The sequence below is a fragment of the Cololabis saira genome, chromosome 2 (assembly GCF_033807715.1).
Source record: "Cololabis saira isolate AMF1-May2022 chromosome 2, fColSai1.1, whole genome shotgun sequence".
Taxonomy (NCBI): domain Eukaryota; kingdom Metazoa; phylum Chordata; class Actinopteri; order Beloniformes; family Belonidae; genus Cololabis; species Cololabis saira.
In genome coordinates, this window is record NC_084588.1 from 27,221,387 (window position 1) to 27,242,248 (window position 20,862).

Here is a 20,862-nt window from a genome sequence, read left to right on the forward strand (position 1 = left end):
CTCTTGTTTTGCACTATCCCCTTTGCTGCTGTACACTGCGAATTTCCCCGCTGTGGGACTAATAAAGGATTATCTTATCTTATCTAAAAGGGAAACATTGCTACCAGATTTTTATTCATTATAATATAAATACCAACACATCTGACTTGATGACCGTCTCAAACATTCAGATGAAGCATATCCGTTTCTCTTTCTTGGGCTACCCGAGTCTGAAAATAGCAGTGAGCTGTTTAGATATGAAGGGTATCATTAGAAATCACCTGGGTAAAGTTACCCAGTCTCCCCATCACTATCTCCCTGCATGAAGTCAACACTTGTGTTCTCGCTTTCTCCTTTGATATAAATCACAAATGCTATTTGGCAGTTGAAACCCATTAAATTTGTTGCACATTGTTAAAGTGCTGCCCAAATGTGCAAGACTTCGTTTGAAAACACAGGAATAGTGCATCACTCAAAACTATGAGTTTATAGAGCCGATATGTTAGAAAGGAATAGGAATGTTTCACATGGACCATTATGTTTAATAAATTGCAGCTTTTTCATAAAAAAAAAAAAGAAAAAATAATCTGTACAAAATAAAACTGATCATCAGAAACACACCATTACATTCATTACAACTTGAGTTTGCTGGCAGAAACTTCTTTGCGTTTCTTCTTCTTTGAAGACTGGTCTTTTGCACTCTTGATCTGACTTTTGACCTGGTCTTGCAGCTGAGAGAAGAATGCTTGAGATGATCGCAGAGCCTTGTCCTTTCCCTCGTCCTGAAGACCAGAAAAGCTGTTAGACGAGTCATTTTAGGAGCACACAGACACAGCATTATCTAAGAGGTAATGTAGTGTTAATTTTGTCAACTAAAAGGTGTGGCATGTCTGGAAAGACTGAGGGAATCAACAATTCATTCGACATGGATGCTTAAAATAGATATGCGTGTGTGTGTGTTGGTGGTGGAAGGCATTGCAGATGCTGAACATTTTTCATGTATAACATGCGAGAGAAAAAAAATCTGAAAACATAGCTGAAGGGAAATATTTTTTTTAAATCTAATTTTTCAGCAGTTGCAGCTTATTAATAGCCTACTTAATTTTCAGGTATTAAAGTATTTCTGAATTGAATTTTGAAGCCTCTTGAGATGAGTCCCTGTAACTTTTGCAAATCTAATGATGTACCCTTTTTGGATAATCTGTTATGATTTCATATTATTTTCTAATGATTGGTTTGATGATGCTCTGAGGAACATTAAGAGTTAGTTTTATTTTTACTTAACCCTAGTCTGTACCTCTCCACAACTTAATCGCTGATGGGTTTGGAGAGCTCTGCGCTGCGCTGCATGCTTCAGGGCACCCCTTACTTAGGTCTGTTGGAGGGCCTTTCATTACTTGTGGACACAAGTGGGCCTAACAGAACCATTTATGGGACTTCTGAAGGCAGTTCACATCACCTGATCATAACTTAGAGGTGCGTAACACATATGCAACACTTTTCAGTGTATACACATGTATTTCCACCATTTCACTTTAAGAATGAGCTATAAAAGTGAAAACTAAAAAAAGAATTCTAAGTACACATGTAATGTAAACATGTAATAGTAAAAATCCCTTTTTGGGCTATGTACTCTTATTCAAAAGTACTAATTAGGCAATGCAATAAGATCCAGTACAACTTAAAGCCATTTAACACGTGTCAGGAGGTAAAAATTGGTGCCGTTTACCTTGTAAATATATGTATGAGAACTGTTATTTTAATTTCTTTGTTTTCTCTCATTGACAGACAGACAGACAGACAGACAGACAGACAGACAGACAGACAGACAGACAGACAGACAGACAGACAGACAGACGAACTTGAACGCAAACACAATCTTAAGTAATTATAAAAGCCCAGTTTAGTCATATATAACACCTACCTTGAGTATCGTGGCTTTGCCGGCTTTTGAGAGTTTCTTCAGGCTTTCTGTGACTTGAGCCTTTGATGGCTTGTTGTTTTCCCCCGATTTGCTGGCATCCTTAAGTTTCTGTCTCTTTTCTTTTTCCTTTATCTTCAGTTGCTTCGCCTTCTTTTTGTGACGCCTCTCGCGCTTCTTGTCCGTTGACGTCTTCTCAGCATCACCCAGTAGATCTCCTGCTTTGTTCTTCCCCTTTAGTGAAAAGAGAGTTGTTAGACCGGCTGTGTAAAGGAATAAACCCACATCAAAATAACTGTTTGATTGGTAACCTTGACTTCTTCTGGTGCGAGCAGGGTAGCATCACTGGCGCTGACTGGAGCCACGTCCTCCATGGTAACTGAGGGCAAGTTAGATACAACTTTGACTTCAGGAACACGCTGTGGGGGGGGAAAAAAACAAATTAATGTGTTTATCAATAACTCCACTAGTGTATTACCCTTCACATTTGACACATTTAAAAGGAACTGCTCTGTTTAGAGATAAAAGTTTTGTAAGATGATTTCCAAACTATAATTATTTAATTAACATCCTGAGTTTTAGCGAGTCTTTACTAAACACACTTGTCTATTTTTGCATCATTAAAATCTTTATATCTCAAAAGGACAACCAATCTAAATATTTTTAGTTCATCGGACTGTTTTTAGTCACTGATATCGGGGAAAACCCACTGGTTTTGGAGTGAAGTGGAAGTTGGAGAGAGCGTCCAACTTTAGGAAGAGGGTATCCATCACTTTTTGAATTTCTGCATGGGCTGGGTTCTCCTCATCCTCAGTCTTTTTCTGCAATAAGAAAAATAAAACACTATGGATAATGCCAAGTTGGCAGGTACTGTAGCAATGAAAATGAAGCAAAAGTCAAACCTGGGTCTGTTTAATGTATTCTTGTTCATAGATTTCTGCTAGACTTTGCTTGCTCTTCTCATGGTCCAAGGTTAGTCTCTTCTTGTACTCAAACACCTCCTCTTTAGGCTTCTCTTTGCGGACCACATCGTCAAATGCCTAAACAAATCACAAGCGACAGGTATCGGTTATGATTCAAGGGAACGTAAGAAACGAAAATAAACATTTCCAAAAAAGTGGAAAGAAATTCCTGGGACTAACCTGGTCTTTAATTCTCTGTCTGATGATGTCTTCAAGCTGTAGTGTGGTTTCTTCAGTGATGGCGGGAGCTAAAAAACAAAATCTGGTTAAAATGCGGTTTAAAATAGCTCACAGAAAGGGATTTATAACATTAAAACTGTGATACTGAATAACTAAATTCCACTGGTGTGAACAAGACAAAGCATTTAGATCCAAAGTAAACTCAGTGGTCAGCCCTCACCCATCCTTGCCGTCTGCTCAAACTCCACATCTTCCTCCAGCATGCTGTTCTCAGGACGGGTCTGCGCCGTCACCTCTCCCAACAGCTGCCACGGCTTCTGGCCGAGAGCTGCTTTCTCCAGCTCCTCGATTTTCTGCGACATCTTCAGGTTGGAAGAACGACAGCTGCTGTTAGAGCACTAAAATCTACCCAGTTAATCCATGGCACACAGGACATTCGGTACGTGATTTTGAATCACTCTTGAAGCCAATTTCCAACATGGACTCTTTCAATACATCTTATGTAAATAGGATTTTTTCTTTCTCTAGTCTGTCATTTTCAAGATCAGATCAAAACCCAGTAAATGACAAGAAAAGAACGTTCAAATACATGAAAATTGTAAGCTAAACTTCTAAACTGATGTTCCAGAGGAGGGATGTGGGACACACAAAGCCCCTTGCCGTTTACACTTCTGCATTATCACTTGGGCTGCTCTCTAATTACACCAGCAACTACAAGGTGACAGCATTGGTTCTTTTCTGCAGCACCATAGGTCACAGTGCCCAGTTTCTTTTTGTTTACTCCCTGTATGGTGCTCAGATTTAACAACCGACCAAATAAATATCAAATATCATTTATGCAAGCTTAAGCTGAAAATGTTGGCCATGAGTCATTTTTGCGGACATTGCAGCAAATTATCTTCTACCTGACTTTAAAACTAAGAAAAAACTGGGCACTAGCAGTGGGATCTTGGAAAAAGGGAAACAAAAAATAATCAACCAATCATGTTTGTTGCGGTCTGCGTCAACGTGACATGTCAGTCACTTTTGCAGGTGCACTTCAGACCCCTTTCTGCAGAAAGGGGTCTGCATCACGGCACTGTTGATAAACTGAGAAGCATAAATAAGGCTCAACAGCAATTTCAGAAAGTAAACAGAAGTGCAGGTAGGTCAGAACACTTCCACCCTAATGAGGATGCAAAATGAGTATGCCAGATTTTTTTAGTGCGTCCGAAACATTAGAACGTACTCCATAGTATGTTCTATCCATACTCATTCCGGAGAAATTTATTAGTGTGGATTGATGGACACTAGCTGAGCAGAATCTTCCCACAATGCAATGCAGCGCTGTTTGGTTGCTAAGTGATACGTATATGTCATAAGTATAATATTAAGTATAATAATATTATTATATAATATTAAAATATTCGTATATAATAATAGTATATAATGTAAAATAGCGGTACGCTGCTACTGCCGCTGTGAAACGTCACTTCCTCCGTGACGTGTGCGCTCTTAATAGTACGTCCGAATTAATGCACACTACTGATATTTACTCAAAAGTGTGCCAAATTTAAGTATACTTTTTAGTATATACTGTTTAGTGTGGCATTTCGGACGCACCGAGAATCTCTCTCTGGGAAGTGTGCGAGTCAACTGCAACTGTGCAAAAAACATTTTCCTCACATTCTCAAAGAAAACTGGTGCTCATCTGTGCATACCACAGGACTGAAAAAGGACTGAAAAACTCTACAGTCTACGCATTATAAGGCGCAATATCAATGAACGGGTCTATTTTCATACATGAGGCGCATGATAAAACATATATAAAGCGAAACAAAACAGTCTGGTAAGTTGAACTTTATTCAACTCATTTTACAATAACTCAGAATATCGTTCAGCTGTAACTATTAAAGAAAAATACACTCACATTTTAAATCATCCGTCTTCCACAGATACACAATTACAAGGGGAAGAGGTAAGCGCCGTACTACGTCATGTTCTGTGATTGGTTCATAGTTGGCAGTGATAGCAGATACCTGAAGTTAGTGTGAGGTTGGAACACCGTTATATTCCAACATTTGATTATAACTGGATTGTGTTTATGCTAAAACCCTTACATTGGCTTGACATCTAATCATAGTAAGGTAACATTGACTAGAAGTTGGATGATGGTTGCTTGCCAGCACTACATAATTAGTAATCTAACATTCACTGGCGTTGCAACCCGTATCCAACCAAGGACAGACTTGAATGTGTCAGCTGGGAATGATCCGACATATCAATCAAGCGGAGCGGCTTCGTCGCTAATCAAAGTCGCACTAAACCATTTTGCCAGATTTATGAGTGTACCATATAAAATTGGTTCGAGGTCAGTAAACACAACTAAATTCATACATAAGGTGGCTCGGATTATAGGGCGCACTGCCAGTGTGGCTTGTAATGCGGAAAATACGGTAAATAAACTTGGCATCAAACAGCTGGTCTGATTGAAGCATTCATTTTACTGCTGAGCAAGTTTCAGGTCTGAGCTGCTTCATTTGAAGAATTCAAACACTTGTATTAGAAATATTTGTCTTATTTTGAAAAAATTCATAAATAAAGTCAGCCACATTTGAATCCTGATTACCTTTTCTTGCCGCTTCTCAAATGAAGACTTTACTTCAGACTTGTCTGTGGTTGGGGCTTTTCCTCCAAAGATGTCCTCCATATCCTCCCCCTCGCTGTCTTCATCCCCACTGAGATTAAAGGTCACTTTTTTATGAGATGATTTGGCGTTGTTTCTCTGCTCTTCCCTGGCAAAGAGGAGACACAAACATCTTGACAATTTTGTCCCACACGTGAATGGTACGTATTAGATAACTCTGATCACACTTACCCATCCTCATCATCATCATCATCATCATAATCCTCATCCTCTTCACCATCATGATCAGCGGCTTCGTCATCACTTTCTTCTTCCTGGCTCGCATCCGTGCCATGATCTTCTCCATCTGACTGCTCATCTGTTTTAACTGCTCCACTGTCCACTGGATCAAAGAAGTCCTTGTATTTGAGATCTCTTGAGCTTTTTACCTGTAGACATAAAACATAAAAATAATCTAAATCCTGTTCTCTGTATCATCGGGATCCCATGTAATGAGTGGAAAGCTGTGAATAAAATACACACTGTGTTTTTCTTCGTGGAAGACATTATTTGATCCAAGTCAAGATCATCATCGTCGTCGTCATCATCAGAAGGCAGGTCCTGAAAATAGTCCAGTTCATCCTCATCCTCGTCTTTCTTTCCCTCTCGTTTGTCCATATCGTCAAGAAATGTCTCCATTTCTGACAGCTTGAAGAACTTATCGTCAACCTCAGAGGGAACTGATTTTGCTTTGGAGCCTTTTCTTCCACTCTCTTTCTTCTGCTTCTCTCGTTTCTCGAGATCATCCACATCGAAATCTATGTCAGAGTCATCCTCCGAGTACCTGTCAGCCTCCAGAGGCTTTTTCTTAGACCGTCTAGATGGCTCCTCTTGTTCTTTAAATTCATTTTCATCATCTGTTGCTCCTTCTTCCTCTTGTCCATACTCTTCTTCTTCCTCCTCCTCCTCTGCTGACAGCAAACTTAATGTCTTGTCTGACAAAGCCACATCAATGGCACGTTTGAAGTGTCCCAATACAGCATCATTCTGAAGCTCCAGCTCCTGCCAAATCTGCTCCTCATCAAAATCTTCCACCACCAGCTGAGCCAAAGGGCTGCCTTTATAATCTGCGGGCTCCTGAGCTTTGTGGAAGTCATACAGGGCCTTAGTGAGGGATTTAAAGTCTGCTGCCACTTCATCTTGAAGGCTGAAAAGGAGAAAATAATCATTATGAGAGATCATAAATGGCTTAAAACAGCTGTGTGGAAATAAACGTCCTCGCAAGTCTTGAATATCCATTTCTGATGCTTCCTATTGGCATTCCTGAATCCACATTTGATAAACTGAACAAGCTCATCTCTGCATTTATATGGTAAAGAAAACAGCCCAGAATTAGACTAAAAAGATTGCAGCTATCTGAATCACATGGTGGGTTAAAACTTCTAAAACTATACCATTTCTGGGCTGCATAGTTAAAACCCCTAACTATTTGGATCCAGGCTTCTTCATTTACATGCTGGCTCAACATCAAAAAAGGTTTATGTGACAGACCCCTACTGACTGCCTTTTCTAAACATTCGCCTTAGGGAAATGGTAAATGGCTTACACTTATATAGCACTTCCCAGCTGTACTCCTACAGCCCCAAAGCGCTTTACACTGTAGACATTCAACAACAGCGCTGGCCTGACAACCGGGAGCAACTGGGGATTCAGGGTCTTTGGTGGAACAGGAGGAACTGGGTTCGAAACTCAAATGGATGGGTGGAATAGAGTCACAAGAAATATTTGGAGGATGATCATTTGGTCTGCCAAAAGGAAATGTGTGCACTAACCAATATTGGTTATATAAAAGATGTTGTACCTTCTGGATGTAGGATTTAGAAAGTGGTCTGAATATGACCTCACTAGCTTACACCAACTTCATAAGAATGGTAGTCTTAAATCATTTGAACAGGAAGGGATGAATTGACACTTCCCAAAACAGACTTCTACAGATATTTACAATTAAGGAATGTTCTAAAAAAAAAACAGAAAATGGGACAAGGTCTTAGAGCCGACCCCCGTTGAACTGCTCTTAATGAAAATTCCAACAGGAAACATAAATAAGAAAGTGATAGGACTTTTTCATTAAGCATTCTCAGGCATGGATTTAAACAAACTGAGGATAAAAGAGAGGTGGGAAATTGAAATGAACACAGATATATCACTGGACATATGAGATAAAATATGCACTGAGACACCTTTAGTCACTAATTCAAATCATTGGAGGGAATACAATTAGGTAATTACAAGGTTCTTTCAGACACTAGCAATAGTGTGAATGAATCTGACAAGTGCTGGAGAAACTGTGGCAGGCTGATAGGGAACCACACTCACATATTTTGAACAAGTTCAAAATTTAATACATATGTGTTTAATCAACAATTCATTAAAGACCAAAAGGTGGTAATCCTGGGTGTGATTCCAGGAGAAATTGAGGGTTGAGCCAACAAATGTCTTTTACAGATATTGCTGACAGTAGCAATTAGGTGCATAACTATTCAGTGGTTAAAACCTTGTTGTTGTTGTTTTTTTATGAACTTCCCAGTCACAAAATGTTTTAATGGAGTATGTTTAGCTGTCACACAAGAATATTAGAAGAACTTAAAAATCATGCAACTACAAGAAAGCACAAGTTCTGGTACGAGACGATACGTTCTGTACGCTTGCTAGTATTCACATAAATATCTCACACTTTTAACAAAAACCTGTAATTTCATCGTGAAATCATTTCCAAATCCTCATTTGAGCACGGGAATAAAGTCTGACTTCGTGCAGGGGTTTTAGCAGTTAGCATTAGCCGACACATGAGCCTTCTCGTTCATAAGGATACAAAAATAAATCAATAACCACTTTTAAAAGAGAAAAATATCCACCAGAACTTGCCTCAGAAAGTTCTCTGGCTGTGCTGCATTGGCATTAATGGTTTTGACACAGTCCTCCAGCACACTCCGCACATCTTTACTAGCCATGTTCCCCTCACATGTGTGGCCCTCTGTGCCTCACGTAAACAGGCTCCACGAGCAACTCGAGTCCTGCACTTTAGTTCCGAGGAACAAACATGGCGTCCACACTGTTGAAGGTTGCAGGTTAGTTTTTGTTTATTATAATTTTCCATTGCTACATTTATGTTTGATGTTTTCAGTTGTCTGCTTTCACAGACACAACTATGACGCGTTGTTAAACACCGAACAAGACTTCAACATTTATAAAGACATTATATTCACGCAACGTTTTGAGTTTGTCTTCGTGATGCGTTTGCGTGCATGATGTGCACACCGAATGTTTTTCTGTTTAAAATATTTCCAGTAATTTTTTTAATCAGATGCTTTTATCCAGTCCTGCTCTAATATACATATAAATATATCTGGTCGTCAGATCTTTAAGAATAACTAAAAATAACGCAGGGGGTTTCCTGTCCTTTTGCAGAATTATAATCCACAAAAGTATCTGACCAATAACCCACATAAACATGAACCCGTCGGGAGCACTCAGGCTATTTTTGTGAATATTCGTCATTTTTCTTTATTGATTTGGTGATCAGCATGGCTCTATTACACTTTATGGCAGGCATTTAAGCAAGTATTTTGCTTCTTTCTTTTTGAATTTTTTTTTAACACAGTTTTTAAATCTAATGTTAGTTACAATTACAGGTCTTTTATACAATACTGACACTCTTTTCGTCCTCAGAGGACCTTTAATACACGCATACATCTCTTTTTTGTTGCTTTTTTTAAGTATTCATCTCTCAAACCATTTCTTCTCAAACCTACCAAACGACTAATCATTTTTGAGACTTTATATCAATTCTAAATGCTAGTTTGAATAGATGATGTCACTTGTTTTATTAAAAATGGATAGTGGGGGGATAGGGCATTGCAATGAGATCATGTCCATAGTTCGAGACTTTAATAAAAAATCAAATAAAAATAAACCCACATCCTTCCACTATGCACTGTAGACAAAGTATCTCATATCCTTACTGGCATTTAAAGGGTTGAAATCCAGAACATTATTGAATGTTTTAGTTGTTTTGATTTGCGCTGAAGTGGTTTAAAGAGTAATGCAGAAAAAGATGATGAGGGTCGAAGAACGGTTAAACGGTCCTGCTCAAATATACCTAAAATGTATCACTTCCTTGGATGATTAAGAAGAATAACTCCAAAAAATTTCAACTTTAATTTTTTTAGAATATCAAATGGCATATCTGAGAAATAATCCACATGTATATGTTAAACCTACTTCCCAATGCCAGAAAGCGTGTGCATAAATTGCTCCAAACACATAATCTACAATACATGCTCATTTTAATTTGAAGGACTGATGCAGCCCTGAAATAACATGAAACCAAAATTTATCGGTGAAGGGGGTCAAGGTACAACAGAATCCACTGTATAATCCTGATGCTTCTTAAATGAAAATTAAATACATTCAGGATTAAAGCTAAATTGCGATACTTCATCCAATTGAATTTGAAACTTTATTCAGTATCAGGTGTTTCCAGATGCTCCCGCATCATGCTCCTCAGGGGACATTCAACAACAGCGGCCCTTCAACAGGGAATTCCTGGATCGCTTTGGAAGCTGGGAAAGCTGAACCACATTGCCATCGCTGTGCCTGACATGGAGAAGGCCACAGCTCTGTACCGGGATGTACTCGGGGCCACAGTGAGCGACAAGGTGCCCCTGCCTGAGCATGGCGTCTACACAGTGTTTGTGGAGCTTGGAAACACCAAGCTGGAGCTGCTCTATCCTTTGGGGGACAAGAGCCCCATCTCTGGCTTCTTACAGAAGAACAAATCCGGAGGAATGCATCACATTTGTATTGAGGTGAGACAAGAATGATGGCGTGGAGATTACTGTTACTATTAAAAAGCTCAGTTTTTCTTTTGTCAATACTGTGGGGTTTTTGTTGTTTTTTTCACAATGAGTGGATAAACATAAATGGTTGTGTGTTTCCACAGTACTTTTCATCCTTTAATGGTACATGTTTAGATGATTAGCGAATCATTTTCCTTTTTGTCTGCAGGTAGACGACATTAACGCTGCCGTGGCCGACCTGAAGGCAAGGAACATCAGAACGCTGTCAGCAGAGCCCCGAATAGGTGCCCACGGGAAGCCGGTCATGTTCCTTCATCCCAAAGACTGCGACGGTGTGTTGGTGGAGCTTGAGCAAGCATGAATGTGGGAGTTGTTCCTTCACATCTAGAAATGTCACGGCCAGATTATCGTGGTGATTACAGTGTTACAAATCCTCATTGTAACATTTTCCGAAAACATGCTCTTGGTTTTCTTCTTCTGTTGGGAAATTATCATAGTGTGGTGTGTCTTTTTACAATTACCATAAATAACAATATTAATAACATAATAACAATATTATTCACTGACTTTTTAATTTTTGTTTTCATTTAAGTTTGAATATCTTTCTGTGCCGTCCGACAACCCCAAAAATCTGAAAAGATGGGACAGCATGGATTATTCAAATAAAACACTTTCTGCAGTTTAATTGCATCTACTTTACAAAATTTACTTTGACTTGTATTTTATTATAAAATATGAACAAGATATATATATATATATATATATATATATATATATATATATACATATACATATACATATATATATATATATATATATATATATATATATATATATTTAAAGTTTTTGTTGTAGTTGTAAAGTTGTAAAAATTGAAAACCGTCTTTCATCAATGGCTGATATGATAAGAACCATGAGAAGGGAAGCCTTTGATGAGCATGACAATATGTAGATTCAGAAATGACGGTTTAAACTTCACTCTGTAAAAAAACAAATCCTTATGTTATCCTTGTAAAGAGGTAGTGTCAGCAGCAATTTATGCTGCGTTCAAAACAACTTGTTTTCTAGGGACGTGTTTTTATTTTTCAACAAAACAAAGCAAATCCACACTGCACATATTTAAAGGGCATGGCTGCAGTGAAAAAGAAGGTACAGCAACCACTGGACCGGTCTGCCACCAGTAGAATATGGGTTATTATTAGTTTTAGAGGTTACATTTTTCAAATCCACGTCTAACCCGTTTAGGGCCAAACATCGGACTGTTTTCAGTTCACCACTAGAGGGAGTAACACATGAGCAGGCAACAACAGTAACCCTGTCTTTAAAAAAAACAAAACAAAAGAAAAACAAGAACTCTTAACCCTCATATAGTCTTTGGGACCCTCTGGTATCCCTTGGGTCAAATTCTGAAATAACATTTTACTTTAAACACTATCAACATGTCTCTTTTATCTCAATTTCAGACAATAGGGATATTTATTTCATGATTGCGATCAGTCTCTAGTAGACCACAATGAAATATTGAAATCTGATTCTGTTTTTTGTTTTTTGGTCATAAGGTAAAAAAAATGTTGTTAAAAGTCTACCATAAGTCAAGACTAAGGTATCAAGTCACCAATCAAGTGAGACGTTTTTCATGAATATTTATCATTGTGAATGCCAACTGTCAATATATCAATTTGAACTTCAACAGTCAATCAATTTAATCTTATCAAATGCAGATTGCAACAACAGAGGCAAAGTCCTTGCAACAGGGGGAAGATAAAAAAGACACATGCCTGTTTATAAACCATGTGCCTCACAAAAAACAACCATATGTGTCCTTTTTTTTTTAGTTTCTGTGGGTTGTGTCTTTTGATGGTCCACACACCTTACAGCACTTCCTCTTGCTACGGCTGCAACTGAGAATTTATTTCTAAAATCATACAACTGCAGCAGGACACTTACTTCACAAACATGAGGATGTGGTCATGTGAGGCGTGCAGATGGGACAGCTGGAGGCTCTGCCGTTCTCCTCACTGTGTTTGGAGAAGCTGGCGTTCTGGACACATGTCTCCTTTGGATGTATAGTGTCACCAGTGCCTTGCCTAACTGCTCAAAGAAATCCTTATTCCCAATATGGGTTGACTGCCATCCAGACTGTTAATGCCATAAAAACTCAGATTATCCTTCTTCTTCTGTAGGCCAGCAACGTGTCTAGCCTTTTTTGATGAAGTTGTACTATCTATGTATGTATGTATATATATATATATATATATATATATATATATATATATATATATATATATATATATATAATATATATATATAAGATGCAGTGTTGACAGTGAACATGAAGTTGAGTGTGATGTTGGGTAAAAATATTCTGAATAAACAGTTTGCAGGTGGACGCATGGCAAAAGGTAAAGAGTGAGAGCAAACAGCTTCTCTGTGCATTGATTGTTACAATGTAAAATGATCTGTGTGTGTAAATGTGTTTCTGTGTGTGTGGATGTGTTTCTGTGTATGAGAGTCAAACTCCCCTGCAGACCATATGAAGGATGCCCATGTGGTCGGGATTTTGTCTTTTGTTTGTTCATGTTTGTCACAGAAAATAAAGCCAATGAGTTTTGGGTGGAAACAATGCCAACATGTATCATTTATCTTCCTGTAAACATTTGGTTCAGTTCAACCAGAATAGGGTCAGGGATATTAGGGAGGATCATGTTGTAACAGTTGCGAAATTTTGGTGACGTATACTCAACCAGAAACATTTAACCTACTTCCATAAAAAAAAAGAATACTGCCAACCACGGTAATCCCCAAATTACTTTCTCTTCATATATTTGAACCAGAGGCATGCAACAGCGTCCTTAAATCAGTTCAGCTTATGAATTTGAGGAAGAAAGTACAACTTGTTTTAGTTTATCTATTTTTTAAAGTTTTACTCATTAAGATATGATTAAATAACACTTGATTTTTACTAGATCCTAAAATAAAATCATTTGTACTGTAGTGAATCGTTGAAAAAGAAAGTATTTGTGTTATTTGTTGATGACACAACATTCTGGTCTCTGGTGAGAGTTTACAACTACTTCTATACATAATCACCTTAATCAGTAAACTAAAGAAATGGTTAGGCAACAACAAACTAGCATTAAATCTGAACAAGACCTAAATTATGGTTTTTGGAAACTGCCACAAAAATGCTCAAATTCCAGTCCAGATAGAGGGTGTCATTCTAGAAAGGGTACATTAATCAACCTTAAACATTTAGAGAACAAACTATCTAGAAGCGTCTCTGTCCTGGCCAAAGCTAGACATATTATGAACAATAAATCACTTCATATTCTTTATAACTCGCTGATTCTGCCTTATTTAACATACTGTTTAGAGGTGTGGGGAATTAAGTACAAAAGCTCTTTACAACCACTGAATACTACAGAAACGAGAATCATCCATAATGCTCAAATTATGTTTAACGCATCTAATAAATTATTAACTGAGCACATACAGAAAATTTTGGGTTTTTTTAAAGAGAAGGGGAATATCATTTAAGGGGTCATTTAAACTTAAGGATTGGTAGCATACGTACAACAAAAAAAAGAGCTTTTTTTATTTAAATTCATGACATAAAACTATGGAACAAACTAAAGGAGGAGCTAAAACAAAGTCAAAATGTAATACAATTTAAAAGGAAATATAAGGAGGTAATTTTCACAAGATACAGAAAATGTGGGTGGGTGCAAGTACAAATGTGTATATGTAAATGTGGGGGTGCTGGTTGAGGGCTGGTGGGAGGACTTGTATGGTTGTGGGTGTATACGTGTGTGAAAATGTGTGTATCTATATATATATTTGGAAAGAAACAAGTATATGTGTACATGTATGATTTAATGCGTGTAGAAATATCTTTAAGAACGTTTCTAATGAATAAGATTGTACACGGGTGTATAGTCACATTGTAAATGTATGCTTTTATGTACAGATGAATACAGGGACTCACGGTAAATAGTGTTTATATACAGTGACATAATTGTACATGGCAATAATCACTCAGGTATCTGCAAATTTATACTGAGGTATACCACAATATATATTTATACTGTGAAAAATTCTTGCTATTCTTACTATCTATATGTAACTTCTAAATACCTCAAGGTTTTTGATATCTAATAACGAGGGTCCATCTGAAAGAATAGTATTGAGTTCAAGGGATAGGAGTTCATAAGTTTTTTACTTCTTCCTACTCCTTTTCAAACATGTCATGAATGCTGCTATTACCAAAAAAAAGTCTCTTGCAATCATTGTTCAAGCATGTCTTGTTACCTTACACTATCATGTTTGAAATAATGACATGGAAGGGAATGGCATGTTCTGTTCACATCCTGAAAGAGATTAAATTCCTGAGGCATCCACTCCTGGGAAGACTGTTCCAAGACTGCCAAAACACCTTTGGCTCACCTCTTATCCAATGATTAAGCTTCTCACAACACTGAGAAGCACCAGTGTATGGCATAACCTTGAAGTTGTCTGAGATACTGAAGAAACCAGATCGGTGTTTTTCTTTAGTGGTAGCAGGTGTTTCCTGATACTCCTGCATCACAGCACAACATAAATTACCAAGAGGCCCCTAGCTGCTCAAGGCGGCGCTAGTAGGAATAAATGTGCAGTAACGGATAATCCCAAAACCACAGTAAACACGACTGATACACAAGTCGTGTACACAAGTTGAAACCAAGAGCTGAGCAGACAGGATTCATGCTCTGAAGGTTGAGAAAAAAAAAACTCCACATGCAAAAACTTAGAGATGTCTGCAGGTAAGACACACATTTTAGTTATCAGCTTTTTAGGACACCATTTGAACAGTAGCGACAGAGTTGATGCCGTCTACCGAGTCAGGAAATGTGAAAATCCACATTCCTATTTGGCCCAGCATGTAAAGCAGCGTCAACTGTACTTAAGTTGCGTGGCATCATCTTTACTAATTGAAGTTGAGTTTGGGACACCTGTGAAGTGTTTGAACCGCAGATGCTTATTAGTTTTGCAACAAACTGGTCATTTCAGATTTCTGGTGTATATTTACAAAATTGTAGGCGCCAAAGAGAAAACAGTAATTTGTTCTCCAAGTTCAAGACGGCAACACCTCCCTCGTCAAGTCCATGTTCCAAAACCGTTTTACAAGTTTTAACTTCAGATCAAGTTTAAAGCCCTCCCCTCAATAAAAAAAAAAAAAAAAAAAAAAATCCACCCATTGCGTATTTGAGAAGTCATTAGTTCCCTTTTCCCCAGTAAGACAACAGAAAAATGCAGAACTGAGGCATGCTCAAATGACAACACACAATGAATCAGAATCCAGAGGGTTCCATTTATTGTTTGATAAGCAACTTCAGCAAATATGTAGTGATAGCATGAGCAAAGCTGACAGAACTGGAAGATGGAGAAAGCTTGTGTCAAATCTAAAGTTTCAGCCAGTACACCATGCAAAAGACTCTTTACTTAACAAAAAAAAAAAAACACATGGCTGCAACGTACAAATACAGAAGCTTTTGGCTATGATCTGGACGGATTTAACTGCTTTCTTTGCCCAGAGTGTGTTTGTCGAACAGGTATTCAGCCATGCCGTTCTGGGGAGCTCCCATGCGGCGCAGATTGGTCACCCAGTCTCCAAGCTCTTTGATGGACTTCACCTGCTCATCAAGGTAGTGGGTCTCAATGAAGTCACAAAGCTGGAAGGAAGAAATTATTCAATGAGCTCAGACAGCATAGATGAAAGATACAATTTGATAAACAGTTCCAGCTTAAAAGTTCCCAACAAATGCTTCCGAGTTAAAGACACAGCCTTTATGACTGTACACTGCTAATACTTACATGTGGATCATTGTGATCAGAGCAGAGCTTGTGCAAGTCCAGAAGTGACTGGTTCACACTCTTCTCAAGCTGCAGGGCACACTCAAGAGCCTCAACACCACTGCCCCACTCATCCCGGTCTGGTTTCTGCAATAAGGGCAGAACAAGTTAGATACTCATTAATCAGAGGATAAACAACCGGCCTTCAGGTCGCATCAGTTAATGTACAGTTTAACGTTTACTAAAGTTCTGGGACCTGCGATAGCCTGTCCAGAAGAGATAAGCAGTACACCCCACTCACACCCTCACTATCTTTTTGGCCCCTCCCTTACAATACTGAATAAGCTGCCTCAACCCCAACAGAAGTTTATCACACATTAATCTTGAATTATTTTTGCTAAGCTCATACCTTGACATCTTGCAAGAAAATCCTCCCCCCTCTCTGGTTCTGGAGTTTCATTAGCTTTTCAGCATGTTCACGTTCCTCAGTTGACTGCCCACGGAAGAACTTGGCAAAGTTGTTCAATGCCTGGTCATCGCGGTCAAAGTAATACCCCTGTAATGGAGAGAAATGTTTAATGCCAACTCGTGCATTTCCATCAGATAGCACTGACACATAATCTTTGTTTAGTTGTCTAGTCTAAAGTCTAGCCATGTTCACATCCTGTGCATTTAATCATTTATCTGAATACACAGCTTAATGTAGGTTAAAAAACTGATTGCCACACAGCAAGTTAATGTATTATCGGCCCTTTCTAGGAACATAATCTCAAAAAAGACCTTTAGTCTCTGTTTAATTACACGTTACATTTAATATAAAGGGTGCTCTAACACCTTCATCTAAACTTCCATTACACTTTAAAATGCCACACTGGCAGCTCTTGTATAACCACATTGCAGCCTTTTTTAAGTGGCAATAAAGATAGTTGTGCCCGCTTAAGTCATGAAACACAACTGACATACAAAGTTCCCCTTTCCCAACCCACTTCCACCTGTATTGTAACACCTGGTTCCTGCAGAGTTCTTCACACATCTTTACTATATTCTACCATTTTGTTACTTTCACCTATTGGACTCACCATGGACATGTAGACATAAGAGGCATACAGCTCCAGGTTGATCTGCCTGTTGATGGCAGCCTCGCAGTCCTGGTGGAAGTTCTGTCTCACCTGGGAACTCATGATTCTAAAAAAAACAAAGACCACAATTACAAAACAAACCAACAGCTTCCACTTAATGTTACGTTATAAAATAAATGGTAAGTGTTTTTAAGTAGCGGCTGGTCTATGTCTCGACTTGATGAGTCACAAAACTGTATTATAATGAAGCTCACAAGCCCCAGGTGCAGTTCGGTCAGATATCAATCATAATCTATGGAAACATTGGTATGGGTGCGACGTATTTGTTTTTTATTGTACGTCTTGCTGTTGGGTCTAGAGACTGTAATAAAGTTCATAGAAATAAAAAAGTAGTTTATCAATAACACTTAAATTCGATTACAATTTAATTTGAAAAAATAAAATATATAAATAAAGATGTATAACTGAAGCACTAGTGTGTGCGTCGTTTCGTTGCGCAACTTTTCAGTTCATGAACAGGACCCTTGTTGACCAAACAAATATTTGGATGGTTGACAATCTAATGTCTGTCAACTGCAGTGAGATTTTTTATATATATATATATATATATATATATATATATATATATATATATATATAAAAATAATATAAAAAATAAATATAAAAATAAATACATGTACAAAAATAAAATAAAAAACAATTTTTAGACTAAATTAACATGATTTCTAGCAGGTTGGCTTTAGCAATGCCCGCACTGAAAATGCTGCGCAACTGCGCCATGAGCCTCAAGGCTGATTTATGGTTCCGCGTTACGCCAACGCAGAGCCTACGACGCACACCGTACGGTGTGCTTCGCCGCGTACCCTACGCCGTAGGCTCTGCGTCGACCATAATTTAGGCTTCAGCAGGAAAACAACGAGGACAAACGGTCTAGACGCCCCTGAATATGGACCACCCGGGCCGCTACGACCTACAACATAGTCCCAGTCCCCCACTAAAAACAGCAGTGTACAGGTGAAGCGGTGCAGGGTCTCACCTGAGCGGAGGTCGTCTCGGGAGGAGGTTGCTGAGGTTGTGTCGTTAGCAAAACAAACGGATAGCTTTGGAGCTAGGCGTTGTGGTTTAAGATTACTTAGCTTGTAGATGTTTTTAACCAAGTTAGAAAAATAAAAAGGTAAGAGATTCGTCGAAGGATGTTTCAAGACAGTTAAAAGGTTGCCGTTCAAGCACTGTTGAAGCAGGTAACCTTCACCGTCCGATGTCGAGGGTCGAATGAGCGTCGGGACGTGAGCGGAGCTTATAAAGCCATTGTGCGTGACGTCACGTTCGGGAAGGGGCGGGGCGTCGAGGAAACCCCAAGCTGCTTGATTATGTACCGTTGATGGAAAAAAACTCTACTTTGAGTGTTTACAGATTAAATTCGTCTCATTGAACATGAAACATGAATGGCCTACTCTAAAACAGTGGCTGGATTTTATGAAAGAAATATGGAAAGACTGACCCATATCCTGGGTTTGAGGGAAGGGCTATTTGAGAAGAGATGGCAAAAGTGGACATTTTATCTAGAGAAAGCATAATGCCGCGTTCCATTTGTCCTCGGAAGTGGGGATTTCCCAGTTCCTAGTTGGATTTTTCAACTGGAACACCCCTCGAAGTGGGATTTCCCACTTGGAAAGTGGGAGAGTCTTCACCACCCCCGAGTTCACATTCCAAGATGGCTGCCCCGGTTGTAAACAGTAGAAGAGAGCTCTGTAAAAATTCGTAGCACTTCATTCTAGTCTTGGTCACACTAAATCAGTCGTATACAAGTATTGTTCAGCATATATATGCTGCTATAGTGTAATTTACATTTTTCATGTGGTATATGCGAACTACAAACTTGTTTACCTACTTTGTAACTGGAACGCTGATAACTCGGCTGTGACGTCATTCCCAGTTCCGAGTTCCGACTTCCGAGGTAAATGGAACGCAGCATTAGTACCGTTGATGGAAAATAACTCTACTTTGAGTGTTTACAGATTAAATTCGTCTCATTGAACCTGAAACCTGAATCGCCTACTCTAAAACAGTGGCTGGATATTATGAAAGAAATATGGACGATAGAAAGACTGACCCATATCCTGGGTTTGAGGGAAGGGCTATTTGAGAAGAGATGGCAAAAGTGGACATTTTATCTAGAGAAAGCATAAGGATGCAGACCTTTTTTTTTCTTTCTCTTTTCTTTTTTTGGATAGATTATTAATGCGCTAACCCACAAGTTTATGTTCATGTTTCTCTACTTTTTATTTTTGTTTGTTTGTTTTTGCTTTATTATTTCAGATTGCTTATTCTATTGCACAGTGAATATACAGACGATCTTTGTAATCTGGTAAAAATGTGCAGTTGTAATAACCTGAAAATCCAATAAAGACAAAGTGACAAAAAAAATCGTCTTATTTTATAAGTAAATATTAATTTGAAACATATATACTAACTGTATAATACAGTTAGTGATCACATAATGTGGTATCGAAAATTGTGCAAATACGTGAGTTAAAATAATTCAACTGTACCACACTTTGAAAGTTTTTTTTTTCTTTTTTTTTAGCATGACTGTTACATGTAGTACTTTTGCAGGCTTGTAAATAAATATTCTGTTTTTTTTTATGTGTCCTTTTTGATTTGTGGACCACCTCTTACACTTACTAAGAGTATGTGTTAAGAGTTAGTTAAGAGTAGAAAAAAAAAGACTTGACATGACACAGCAAAAAGCGGTCGACGTTTCTGCTGACTCATCCCTGAACACATGACGTGACTCACCTCTGTGGGGGGTTTTTAACACTTACATTGGCAAATTAAAAAAGTTAGGGGTTAAGCAACAGTAGAATGACCACATAAAAAAACGTGACTAGTGACACTTTAGCACAGACGTGAATGGGAAAAATTCACCATAGACTGTGAAATTACGCAAGCTTCAGATGAGAACAACACATCCGGGTACTTTGCTGTTGTGCAATGTCCCCGCTCCCCCCGCTGAAGATGACTGGTCAATCCTTACATTTAAAGTGTGTGTTTATGTAATGGTGTTAAATAAGCTAGATTGTTGGTATTTGGTAACCAAATCATGTAGAATTTCAGGCAACAATTATGTTCAGCATTGTATGGACATTTTTCATATACTGTATTGGGATATAGGAATGTCCATTCAATTTATGAGGGACAAAAAATGACAAAACAAAAAATAAATATAAAAATAAATTAATGTATAAATAAATAGATACACATAGAAATGCATAAATAAATAAATACACATATAACATTCTGGATCACTGTTACACCACTGTTAGGGATGTTAATCACGCCGTCCCCCGCGCTGCACTGGGCCACTCCGACCACGTCATGGTCCACCTGATTCTTACGTATAGAAACTAAAGCTCTGCAAGCTTGTAGTGAGGACATCAAGGTGGAC

The 20,862-nt window shown here is 38.3% G+C and overlaps 3 protein-coding genes across 3 annotated transcripts; 1 reads left to right on the plus strand and 2 right to left on the minus strand.

Moving 5' to 3' along the window:
- Window positions 1-500: 500 nt before the first annotated feature.
- On the minus strand, window positions 501-8,687 carry LOC133420468 (U3 small nucleolar ribonucleoprotein protein MPP10-like). Its single transcript, XM_061710166.1, has 11 exons — window positions 8,573-8,687; window positions 6,191-6,854; window positions 5,900-6,096; window positions 5,651-5,816; window positions 3,263-3,404; window positions 3,043-3,110; window positions 2,803-2,940; window positions 2,611-2,721; window positions 2,212-2,319; window positions 1,904-2,134; window positions 501-761 (listed from the first exon to the last, which is right to left on the minus strand). The coding sequence occupies exons 1-11, from the start codon at window positions 8,656-8,658 to the stop codon at window positions 612-614; spliced, it is 2,061 nt and encodes a 686-aa protein (XP_061566150.1). The 5' UTR covers window positions 8,659-8,687; the 3' UTR covers window positions 501-611.
- Window positions 8,688-8,744: 57 nt separating this feature from the next.
- On the plus strand, window positions 8,745-11,241 carry LOC133420478 (methylmalonyl-CoA epimerase, mitochondrial-like). The gene is made up of 3 exons (XM_061710174.1): window positions 8,745-8,775; window positions 10,175-10,515; window positions 10,715-11,241. The coding sequence occupies exons 1-3, from the start codon at window positions 8,748-8,750 to the stop codon at window positions 10,865-10,867; spliced, it is 522 nt and encodes a 173-aa protein (XP_061566158.1). The 5' UTR covers window positions 8,745-8,747; the 3' UTR covers window positions 10,868-11,241.
- A 4,592-nt stretch (window positions 11,242-15,833) lies between these two features.
- LOC133461249 (ferritin, heavy subunit) lies at window positions 15,834-18,702 on the minus strand. Its single transcript, XM_061742099.1, has 5 exons — window positions 18,451-18,702; window positions 17,415-17,520; window positions 16,745-16,891; window positions 16,357-16,482; window positions 15,834-16,214 (listed from the first exon to the last, which is right to left on the minus strand). The coding sequence occupies exons 2-5, from the start codon at window positions 17,514-17,516 to the stop codon at window positions 16,056-16,058; spliced, it is 534 nt and encodes a 177-aa protein (XP_061598083.1). The 5' UTR covers window positions 17,517-17,520; window positions 18,451-18,702; the 3' UTR covers window positions 15,834-16,055.
- Window positions 18,703-20,862: the final 2,160 nt, after the last annotated feature.